Here is a 12,335-nt window from a genome sequence, read left to right as displayed (position 1 = left end):
TGAAGAAAGTGTCTCCATCCACACCCATCCATCATAAACATACTCCACATGGCTCCGGGGGGTTAATAAAGGCCTTCTGAAGTGAAGCGATGCATTTGTATAAAAAAAAAAATCCATATTTAACAAGTTATGAAGTAAAATATCTAGCTTCCGCCAGACCGCCTTCCGTATTTAACTTACGAAGAAAGTGTAAACTGGCGTCACGTCAGTTACACTTTTTCCGTAAGTTGAATAGGGAAGGCATAGGACGTAGCGTAAGCTTTTTGAACTGCATTTCAAAAGTTTTACACTTTCTTCGTAAGTTGAATACGGAAGGCGGTCTGGCGGAAGCTAGATATTTTACTTTATAACTTGTTAAATATGGATTTTTTTTTTTTACACAAATGCATCACTTCGCTTCAGAAGGGCTTTATTAACCCCCCGGAGCCGTGTGGGATATGTTTATGATGGATGGATGTGGATGGAGGCACTTTCTTCAGCTCATACTCGTATGGTAACACTTACTGCCATTATAAATCGCTCGGATGCGTCAGGATATTTATTAATATCTTTCCAATTGTGTTCATCAGAAAGAAGAAAGTGAAATACACCTAGGATGACTTGAGGGTGAGTAAAGCTTGGGGTAATTTTCATTTGAAAGTGAACTAATCCTTTAAGCAGCACAACACTCATCATATTTCAACATTGATAATAATAAAAAATGTTTCAAATCATCATATTAGAATGATTTCTGAAGGATCAGGCGACACTGAAGACTAGAGAAATGATGCTGAAAGTCAGCTTTGCATCACAGGAATAAATTACATTTTAAAATATATTACAATTTTATTTTAAATTGTAGTAATTTTTTCACAATATTATTCTACTTTTTTTTTTTTGTCAAATAGATTCTGCCTTTTTGAAACATAAGAGAAATCTTACAGATCTTACAGACCCCAAACTTTCAAACAGTAGTGTGGTTTTGTCTCAAATTCATAATACTTCTTAAAAATCAGTACATTGAAATGTACTACCATGAACTGCAAGGTTCAACAATATGCAAAATTATTAACATGACAGAGACTGAAAAGGAAATATATGAATATATATTAATATTAAAAATAAAAAGCGTTTTACCAGCCAAACACATGGAACAAACACTGGACCCAGTACTGCATTAATATTATCACCAAATGCCAGGTGGATTTGCACATAAATACTGTACACTTTGACACCAACATCAAAAGATATGGTAGACATTTACTCCTCCTTTAAAAAGGTAATATGATTATTTATTGCTATCCCAATAACACAGCATTATATAGTCAGTTGCACTGCATTATAAGCATTTAGCATTGTTTTTCCCCTGCAACCCACCAGTTGAGAACCACTATGCGATTGTCCAAGAGCATCAGATTTACCTGGATTCACCATGTTGGCAGCATGGCTGGAGACGGGCAGACAGTCTGCGGCTCCGCTGTGGTGCATGAGCAGCGGCAGAGCAGCTGAATCTCCGCTCAGAGTTGTGAAGGAATCGGTGGTGCTGAAGGCCTGGCAGGTCATGACTCTAGATACTCGGGGTCTGTGTCCTGCACGTGCGACAGCAGCCCACCTGTGTGACACGAGCAGGGCGTGTGCAGGTATTTATGCTGAGCCCCTCAGACCCCCTCATCCATGTTAATAAGCTCTTGCTCTTAGCACACCACGACAGCCCAGCTCTGGTAATTAGGGCAAAGAGGTGCAATCTGATACTGTCCATTTCCACTGTGTGTAGCTTCCAACAAACACCAGTGACTGCTGTGACAAACCACGGCTTATGAGACTTAAGATTAATTAGCCATTTCAGAATGTGTTTACATTTACATTTTAGATGCAACGAGGGAGTGAGTCTGATTGCATGGAGTTATCATTGAATAAATGAAAGAAGGAATAGTAATATTAAAGGAATAGTGGCTGTTTATTAGTACTTATTAGGCACATATTTATGCCTTATTCTGCATGACCTTATTCTATTCTTAATCCTATACCTAAACTTAACAACTACCTCACTAACTATTAATAAGCAGTAAATTAGGAGTTTATTGAGGGAAAAGTCATAGTAGTGAATATGAGTATTAAAAAGCTACACTATAAAAAGTAATATGCTCTAATCAATGAAACAGATTACAAGCAATATTATTAATTAAATTCAACATATAAGAATTGAGTTAGAATTAATCAAATTAGTTCCTTAAAAGTCAACCATTTAAAATGTGTAAAATTAGCAAACACCATTTCAAAAACCACAAACTGACATAAAAAGCAAAGAGTCAAACTGCCCAACTAAATGCAATACTGATCACCATAATGGTGACCAAACATTTTCAATAAAATCAACATCAACATCTAAACCTCTGTTAATTCTTGTGTTTCTCTTTCCTTCAGTGATTCTGCTTGTTATCATTAGGTGTCTTCAATGTTGGCAATAAAAAATAAAGAGTTCTTAAATCATCTTTGACGTCTGTTATTCAGATATTTTTGTTTAAATTTTACTCGTTATAAATGGTTGACATTTAAGGAATTAATTTGATTAATTCTAACTCAATTCTATTTGTTGAATTTAATTAATGATATTGCTTGTAATCTGTTGCCAAAATTTTATAGAGTAGATATAGCGTATTACTTTTTACAGTGTATGGTATTACTAGTTTTATAGAACTAAACCATAGTATTATAGCTTTTAAAAAGTATATCAATTAAGTATTCTAAGAAGCACATCAATATTTATAAATTATTGTATATTTATATACAGTGTTGGGGAAAGTTACTTTTAAAAGTAATAATGCATTACAATGTTGAGTTACTCCTTAAATAATTGCATTACTTAGTTGCTTTCTATGGAAAGTAATGCATTACATACATTACTTTTGCATTATTTTTTTTCATCTGGGCTGTCCTGTTTGTTTGTTCTATTTCTATTTTTGGCAAATTTAAAGGCCCTTTCACACCAAAAGTGAAATTAATAAGCCTGAAGGAAATGCAAATTCATGCCTGTACAGTGTGATTTCTCTCAATATGGGAATAATTTTGCGTACTTATTTGATAAAGTGGTAACACTTTAGTTTAGGGTCCAATTCTCACTATTATTTAGTTGCTTATTAACATGCATACTAGGATATTGGCTGTTTATTACTTATAAAGCACATATTAATGCCTTATACTGCATGACTATATTCTACATCCCTTAAAGGGTTAGTTCACCCAAAAATGAAATTTCTGTCATTAATTACTCACTCTCATGTCGTTCCACACCCGCAAGACCTTCGTTAAGATTAAGATATTTTTGATAAAACTTTCAAATTAAGATATTTTTGATAACACTTTCAAATGCCCAGAAAGGTACTAACATTTCAAAACACTGCTTCATGATGCTTCAAAGCTTTACATATCTTTTGTTTCGAATCAGTGGTTCGGAGCGTGCATCAAACTGCCACTTATGACGTAACGAAGCCTCATTTATTGAAATCACGTGACTTTGGCAGTTTGATACGCACTTCGAACCACTGATTCGAAACAAAAGATTCGTAAAGCTTCGAAGCTTCATGAAGCAGTGTTTTGAAATCGCCCATCACTAGATACTGTTGAATTAAGTCGTTATTTGTTTTTTGGTGCACAAAAGTGTTCTTGTCGCTTCATAACATTAAGGTTGGACCACTGTACTCACATGAACTTTTAAATATGTTTTTAGTACCTTTCTGGGCATCTGAAAGTGTAAATTAACTTGCTGTCAATAGAGGCCTCACTGAGCCATCAGATTTTATCAAAAATATCTTTGTTTGTGTTCCGAAGATGAACGAAGGTCTTACAGGTCTGGAACGACATGAGGGTGAGTACTTAATGACAGAAATGTCATTTTTGGGTGAAGTAACCCTTTAATCCTACACAATACCTAAACTTGACCACTACCTTAGTAACTATTAATAAGCAGTAATTAGGAGTTTATTGAGGCAAAAATAAATCTTTAAATTTAAAATACATTACTTAAATAGTTACTTGAAAAAAAGTAATCTGATTACATAACTCACGTTAATACTGGTTATATAAATATATAACATGGCCATGCTTTTTTATTCGAAATTAAGATTTTAAATTAAAAATATACAGTACATACATAACCTATGTTTGCCAAAACACTGGTTTGATATTTCTTTTCTTTATAATTATACATTTTTGTAATGACAATTTTGTTTTGTGTTTCATAATTGTTTTACAGTTTAAAGTTCGCTGAAGACCTATATCTGTGCTGTTGGGGCATGTTATTGCAAAATGTCAATATTAATTTTATTTTCTAGGAGCCAGTGGTGGAATTATATCTTTATTACCTTTTTTTTAAGACTTTAAGATTTTTTTTTACCATTTTCAATGACCAAAAAGCTTCACTAGTTCTTTTTTAAAGAAACTGTGCTATGATGGATGTTTTTAAGCACAAATATTTCATGCAGTTTCTCAATTAATGTGAGGTCATAAAAAGTGAATAATTATAGCTGAAACATTTTCAAAGTAATTTTAGAGTAATTAAAGCATGTCAAAAATGCTGATGAATTACAGAATGTCAAACTGCTTGAAATTTCACGTCAACATTCAAACACATATACTTTTATTTCTTAAAAAAAGATGTTTATCTGAAGCTTATCAAAAATACTACTGTCAAATGTGATATATTTATTCTCATGAATAAATATCTGCAGAACAAGTTCTCATTTAGTTTAGTGAAACATGTTTTGGCTTGAATCCACATGAGTGTGGATGTTTACTTGACTGGTGTGTAGCTGGCCATCTGGTCACTGGTCAATTAGTTTTTGTTGCTTGTGTCCTGGCACATTCATGTGTTTGTTAATATAAGCCACAAAATCCCTAGTCTTGAGACGGAGATGTTTGAACTTGCTTTATTTGTGATCATCTAAATCACGCTGCTTTAGCTGAGCAGGTGCCTGTCTGCAGGGTCTCTGAGGCTCAGGTACAGCACAATAGTTCAGATCAACACAACATGGTGAGTCTTCGTGGTTTGTGTCTGAATGACAAAGTAGTCGCCTGAAGACTGTTCTCCCTTTGCATACTGAGAAAGACGCAGTGAATATTTCTACCCAAGTTGTAAATTTTTGTATGGCAGCCTGTGATTTGTTTTTCTTTACTTTCTTCAGGCATCTCACACAATATCTGATAAATCAGTACTGCAGAAATGTAAATAATATGGGTCTCAATCATGGATTTACATGAAGAAAATGCACCATTAAATGCACCACACTTGAATTCAATGTGGCATCTGTGTGGGGAAATGTTTCACCTCACGCTCCTTTCATGCAAACACCAGATAATGATTCCTATTGAGATGACTGCATTTAGCCCACAGAATTTCACCATACGAAGGAAAATATGTCTGCACTCTTAGCCATGAGAAGTCATGTGCTACAGTGTTTTTATCATGGGTGATGCGTGTTCTAATCAAACATGTGCAATTGTAACTATAGTTGAATGTCAGAATGTAGAATCAGAACTATAAAGACTTTCTTATGCAAGCACTAAAATAAACTATGAAAACTGTGTTATAGTTTATAGTTCTGTCATGACAACTCTCTGAGTGCTTGGTGTGGTAATGGATATGTTAATATGTTTGGTTTGGCGGGAATAGATCTGCTATGCTGCTGCTGTTGGTTATTGCTGCTGCTACAGAGCAAGTACAGGACTTACTACTGCTAATACATACAATACATAAATGCCAGTACATACAATACAAGAAAGACATGCTGGTGCTGTATAATATAACCTACAATAATTACCCATAGCTGATCTATACAGGTGGAGCTGGGGAAGGTGGAGGGTTTCTGAAAGCATGCTACACTGTTACAGCAAATGCTGACCGAGTATTTGAAGGTTGAGCAGCGAGCTCATTGGCTACTGATACAGCAGGAACCAATCAGTCTATCATAATAAAGTCCTTCTGAAGCAAAGCGATGCGTTTGTGTAAAATATCCATGTTTAACAAGTTATGAAGTAAAATATCTAGCTTCCGCCAGACCGCCTTCCGTATTCAAGTTACGAAGAAAGTGTAAACTGGCGTCATGTCAGTTAAGCTTTTTCTGTAAGTTGAATAGGGAAGGCGTAGGACATAATGTAAGCTTTTTGAACTGCAAGAGTTTTACACTTTCTTTGTATTTTGAATACAGAAGGTGGTCTGGCGGAAGCTAGATATTTTACTTCATAACTTGTTAAATATGGATATTTTTTTTACACGAATGCATCGCTTCGCTTCAGAAGGCCTTTATTAACCCCCGGAGCCATGTGGAGTATGTTTTATGATGGATGGATGTGGATGGAAACACTTTCTTCAGCTCATACTCGTGACCCCTGTTCACTGCCATTATAAAGCTCGGATGTGTCAGGATATTTATTAAAATATCTCCGATTGTGTTCATCAGAAAAAAGAAAGTCATATACACCTAGGATGGCTTGAGGGTGAGTAAAGCTTGGGCTAATTTTCATTTAAAAGTGAACTAATCTTTTAAGGACCATCAGCCTGTGCCATCTAGAGTTTCATGACAGAACTAGTATAAAACTATTACAGTTTTTATTAATATTTTGAATTAGTTTTTAGTTTTATATTTTTTCATTTTCATTTTGAATTTAGTCAAAATTTTAGTAATATTGTTGTGTGATTTTTCATTTTTATTAGTGTATGTCTTTTAGTTTTTGTTAATTATGTTAATTTTATTTATTATAATTTAACTACTAGCCATTTGTCATTTACAGCTCTGGTGATTGGCTGAAAAATGTCTGTCGGCCCATTAATAAAGATGACAAATTTCTAATCATGTACTACCAAAGTCATTGCCATTGATAAGAACTCTAACACATGCTTTCTACAGGAACTGGAGAAAACCGTAGCAGAAACAAACACTGTATTCTGGGAGCCACAGAGGTCACGCTTTTTGAGGGAATCAACCTCAATTACCTAAAATCTGCACATTATGCAGAGAAAATATTTTAACATCAAAATAATGTTACATTAACAATTTGATTAAAGAATGAATGTCTGAAATTTTAAATGAATGCAGATATTAAGTATTATTAAAAAACAGTTAAGTATTAACAATAAAACAGTCTGATTTGTAATTGTCGTTAAGTCTCGTAATATGTAATGTGGCGGCTCCTTCTAATCCTCCAGGCTGTCAAAGGAAGTGACCAATGGAGCCCAGTGCAATACATGTCCCAAGTGAGTTAGTGCCTGCTCTTAAAATAACCCCTATTGTAGCTACAAGCTTCTGTGATGGAGGGTATAGCAGACAGATAGATGGAGAGAGAGGGAGAGGGAGAGGTGGGGGGAAAGGGAAGAGTGGTAAAAACAGGCTTCAAGCACAGGATTAAGGGGACCATGAAGAAAACCCTTTCCCATGAGAATGAACAAAAGACATGTGATTTGAAGAAGTAAGACCATGTTCATTACGTATCTCAGGTAAATCCCTGCACATTGAGTCCCCGTAGCCTGCCAGAGTAACCAAGCACGGACACACAAAGCCCCTAAACTTAATTAGTGCAGGGAGCATGAGCTGAGGACCAGCGCTCGGCCCCTGCACCTGTCCTGACCGGGTCCTCACCCCAGCCTGACATACACACACCTCACGCATTGATCCAGCCCTGCAGTGGGAACGCCACCATCACACACCTTCTCACAGGTATCACATCCTTCTAACCCGAGGCACACATGTACTGTACACCTTCCTAATTCTGGAAATGAGTGTGTGTGGAACACCTTATTGATTAGACTCTGAACCAGTGGTTGACGTCTGATGGGTCATGACCCCATAATAAGTCACAGGTCTGTTCTGATAAGGTCGAGGACAGCAATAAAAACAATGATAAATGCTAATAATAAGCTTCAACTTACCTATAACAGTGCACAGTTAGAACAGCAAACATAGGAATATCAACCTTAAAAAGGGAGCCAAACATATTTTCCATTTCAAACTATTATTATATTATATTATATTATATTATATTATATAAAACGGTTAGTTCCTGTCCTTGATTCTGATATTCACGATAAAACACGGCTATGACCGCTTCACCCAACGGTTCTGTGTATCACTACACAACACCCTTAGCAACCACTCTTAGCAATGTAAACTGTATGTTCTCAATTGATATTGTTCATTGAAGCTTACTGTATTATGTAGAAGAGTACTGTGAGAAAGAGATCGAGTGAGCGAGTTTATTACCTACATTCAGATGTAGCATTTTCTGCATTCAGATGTATCATCTTGTCCTTTTAACATTTAAGGGGTTTTAACGTGACTAACAACGCTAAGCAATTGTCAGTTGCGTCTTGTTCCGTTTTCAAAACAATTCAGTCTTTTCAATATAAAAGTCTTCGCTACTGACTGACACACTCATAACGACAGTCTTTGGCGTGAAATGGCCTGAAAATGTAACTTCTGTTGCTGTTCACGGTCAGGGACTATTTTAGGGACTATGATACATATTTCTGGCTTTAACATTTGTATTGTGTGGTAACTGTTTTATAAAAGCAATAAGGTACTCGAGGCTAGTGCTATATCGTGAATAAGTCACGGCTGAAGGGGTTGCAGGCACTCCGCGACAATACAGCCTCTCGTACCTTATTGCTTACATATAGACCTCAGATATGCGATAAACATATCGCCTATTTGAAAATTTGTTTAGACGCTTTTGGAGGTCCAGGTCTTTATGAGTGAGTGAGTCAGTTGCAAGGACTTTTATATTGAAATGGACTGAAACAAGGAAACAAGGATGTTGTTTTTACTTTAAAAATCTTATGAGACGCAACTGACAAATGCATTGACTAGCACTGTCATGGGAATGTCTTAAATGTTAAAAGGACAAAGACAAAGATTTCGCTTTCCTCAGCAGACATTCAAACTGATTTTGTAATTATGAATATAAGATTGACCTGAAGAATATCAGCCAGATGCAGGTAATACACTCGCTCAGGCGATCTCTCTCTCATAATACTCTGTATATTACAGTGAGTTTCAATGAAGCGACTCAGCGTTCCTATACTAGTTCTAAAGTGACATTTTAGAATTAGTAACGGAGCTTGGGCTCAATTGTTAAATTGCCAACTTGAGATTTGAATCCATGGCGGAAGGAAGTAGTTCCTCACCAAAGAGGATTTTTAAAGACACTCCGTTGTTGTTCTTAATTATTTACACACTTGTGCCATCAAACTGTTGTATTAACGCAATATCACACTCGTAGCGTATGTACGTGCTAATATACAGCCATATCGCACAGCTATGAGTGTGATATTACTCTTTATTATATTATATTATATTATATTATATTATATTATATTATATTATCAGTTCGTATAAGATTTTTAAATGTTTTTGAAAGAAGCCTTTGCTAACCCAGACTGATGAGACTGATCAAAAGACAGTAATATTGTGAAATATATTACAAATTAAAATAGCTGTTTTCTATTTGAATATATTTTAAAATGTAATTTATGATGCAAAGCTGAATTTTCAGCATCATTACTCCAGGCTTCAGTGTCACATGATCCTTCAGAAATCATTCTAATATGCTGATTTGAAACATTTCTTATTATTATCAATGTTGAAAACAAATGAGCTTTTGTGAAAACCATCATGCATTTTTTTCAGAATTCTTTGAAGAATAAAAAGAACAGCATTTACATATTTATTTATTTTGCATCATTGCTGAATAAAAGAATTAATTTCTCTCAAAAAAATCTGACTCCTCAAAATCAAACACCTTGAACAATTTTGGTAAAGCCTGGTTCATGAAGCATCTAAATGCTTGCATTTTCCATTTAAAATGTTTTAGATGTTCAAATGCAAACTATTCACTGCTAGAACCATTTCTATGCATTAGGAAACATCTATAAATTCAAATCCAGAGTCAGAGACAGATCAGGCACGGATCCTCCGGTCAATAGGAAATTAAGGAAGAGATGGACCGTTGTTAATTACATTGCTGAACAGTCATTACCCAGCCACTCTCACAGTGTGTGATGAGAAATGCTAAATTCGTAATTCTAAAGTGCTGAAAGAACGTCGTTCAAGTTTCTGTTCCACTCTTTATAGGAGCTTGTTGCTTGTGTTCGTTTCATGCACATTAAGCATCTGACTTTGGCTGTGATGAATGTCATCTGCAAGTAAACAGGCCACAGCTCTGGAGCAAAGCAAATGGCAGCTTCCAGCCTTAATTCCTTAATTCATTATGCAAACATGATCTATTGCCGAACCCAGTGTACTGATGAATATCAAGAGAACCTTATGTTTAAGTCCTGAAACATCTGCCGAGAGGGATCAGTCATTCAGACTTCAATGCATAAACATGCGAAACGGAGGCAGTAAAGATAATTTCATCAGTATATTCAACATCAGCCCTTATTCTGAAAGGTTAAAGCCAGTGAGGGAGGGTTAGCGAGTGACCACATCAGTCCACATGATTTTATCAGTTATTTAGCCTATGCGATTTCCACTTGTGTGCTCTACAACCTCAATTAGCTCATGTATCGCTTATTTGAATTTATATGGATTATATAAATGCATTTTCATATTATCCTACATATAGCTTGCTCTACATTAAACACGGTTGTTTTAATATATACAGTATGATATTAAATCCACAGCCTTTTCACATCAAGATAAAATGACACTGTAAAAACATGTTTTTACATTTGGTTTTATATTTGGTTTTTCTAAATTATCTCATATTTTTGCAGCAGTTTTCAGCTGTGTATTTTGCATAATATGGTTTGGCATATTATTATGGTTCATACAAATGTATAAACAATATCTGTGTTTTCACAAGTTGGGCCTTTTACTAAATTGAGGAAACACTTAAGAAATAATAATAAAAAAGCGCAAAAGATAAACACACATGGCTCACTGAATTAAGTGACTCTGTTGTTGTTTTTATATAGCAAAATGAAAAAATGTACCTACCTTTCAAGCAGAACCTGACCTTTTTTCCTCTCTGTATATTTTTCCCGTGGACTAAAAAGCATCCAAAATCATCCATCAGTCTGCTCTTCTCAACAAATTGAACTGTGCTCAATAGCCTTAGGTATTGCATTTTTATCATTTCTCTAAAAACAAATTACTGAAATAAATGCTTGATGTTAAAAAGTTTTAGCGTAGCTCCACCAGTATGAAACTCTCTCTCTCTCTCTCTCTCTCTCAGTCTTACATCTTTCCACCGTGAACCTCAGGTTGTGAAGTTTTAAATGTTTTACTTATGCAGCTTCCAAATGCTTCATTCATACCTTCTCCATTTTCATCATGTGTCCAGTCTGTGGCTGTAAATATTGATATTTATGAGTCAATAGTATGTCCTGATCTCAACCTTAAATTGATTATTTTTATTTTGTGTTTTCTTGATAATTTCCTGTAAATATTTCACTAGTGCATTTTCATAATGTGTGCAAAAGAAATACATATTTTTTATTTTTATGATAATGAGCGAAATCAGTGCATATGTAATGCAATGAATGGTGACAAGGATGAAATTCACAGCAAAATCGATTACATCCACATCATCCACCGATGTAAGATGGAAACATTTTGAAATTGTTGGTAACTAAGCAACAGGCTGAGTGAGGAATGCTTGCTGCTGTGGATGGATGATACGCTCTGCATATGCTGCTGTCTACTAGTGAACACTAGATAGTAACCTATCTGCAATAAAACATCTTTTTATTATTGTTGGAATATCTTTTGTTTCTCTTTCGTGGACGATAATGACTGTACAATCTATTACAGGTATTTATAATGTGCCAATTTTTTTTTTTTTTTTTTTTTTTTTTAAGGTAAAATTGGAAGAATCTGTCATCTAACCAGGAAAATGTCTAGTTAGGGTAGATGACCTTCAGAACCCGACAGTAGGTAAAAGTGGTTCAGTCACAGTAATAAAGGCTTTTCCAGACAATGTCTACTTGTGAACCTCAAAAGGATACTTCGGCACAGAACAATGCCCTTTCATGTCCGCCGAAGATTCAGAGCACTCACAAAAAGTGTCTTCGCATGACCTCAATTCACTGACGTGTGCGTCTAGTAGTGTTGATAGATGCTATTATTTCTTCCTGTAGGCTATCTAGACTGACTTATTTTGGTTATTTTGAGTCATTTAAATGAATATACAATCTTTTGTCTTTACAATATTTGCGTATCTTCATACACAACCGTATCTACGTACAAGACCACAATTAATTGTATCATTAATCGCTTTACTCATAATAAGTATACTGTATTTAGCTTACATATACAGTTTTATACTTATTTGAAGAGTTGTAAATATCAGGGGCGTCATCCACC

The 12,335-nt window shown here is 35.2% G+C and overlaps 1 protein-coding gene across 5 annotated transcripts in view; it reads right to left on the bottom strand.

Annotated features, from left to right (window-relative positions):
- The window catches only part of pou1f1 (POU class 1 homeobox 1), a 23,540-nt gene extending 12,311 nt beyond the window's left edge, over positions 1 to 11,229 (bottom strand). The window contains exons 1-2 of one of the 5 annotated variants that reach the window (XM_051906170.1): positions 10,968 to 11,227; positions 1,401 to 1,591 (exon numbers count right to left, since the gene is read on the bottom strand). In XM_051906170.1, coding sequence (XP_051762130.1) covers positions 1,401 to 1,591; positions 10,968 to 11,029 — 253 coding nt within the window. In that variant the 5' untranslated portion in view covers positions 11,030 to 11,227. Of the gene's footprint in view, positions 1 to 1,400; positions 1,610 to 8,231; positions 8,369 to 10,967 lie in introns of those variants that run through there. The other 4 variants (XM_051906172.1, XM_051906173.1, XM_051906174.1 and 1 more) reach the window with 4 other exon arrangements.
- Between the last annotated feature and the right edge of the window lie 1,106 nt (positions 11,230 to 12,335).

The sequence above is a fragment of the Ctenopharyngodon idella genome, chromosome 9, assembly GCF_019924925.1.
Source record: "Ctenopharyngodon idella isolate HZGC_01 chromosome 9, HZGC01, whole genome shotgun sequence".
Lineage (NCBI taxonomy): Eukaryota > Metazoa > Chordata > Actinopteri > Cypriniformes > Xenocyprididae > Ctenopharyngodon > Ctenopharyngodon idella.
The sequence above is the reverse complement of the archived record's forward strand: the minus strand, read 5'-3'. Positions and strand labels throughout refer to the sequence as shown.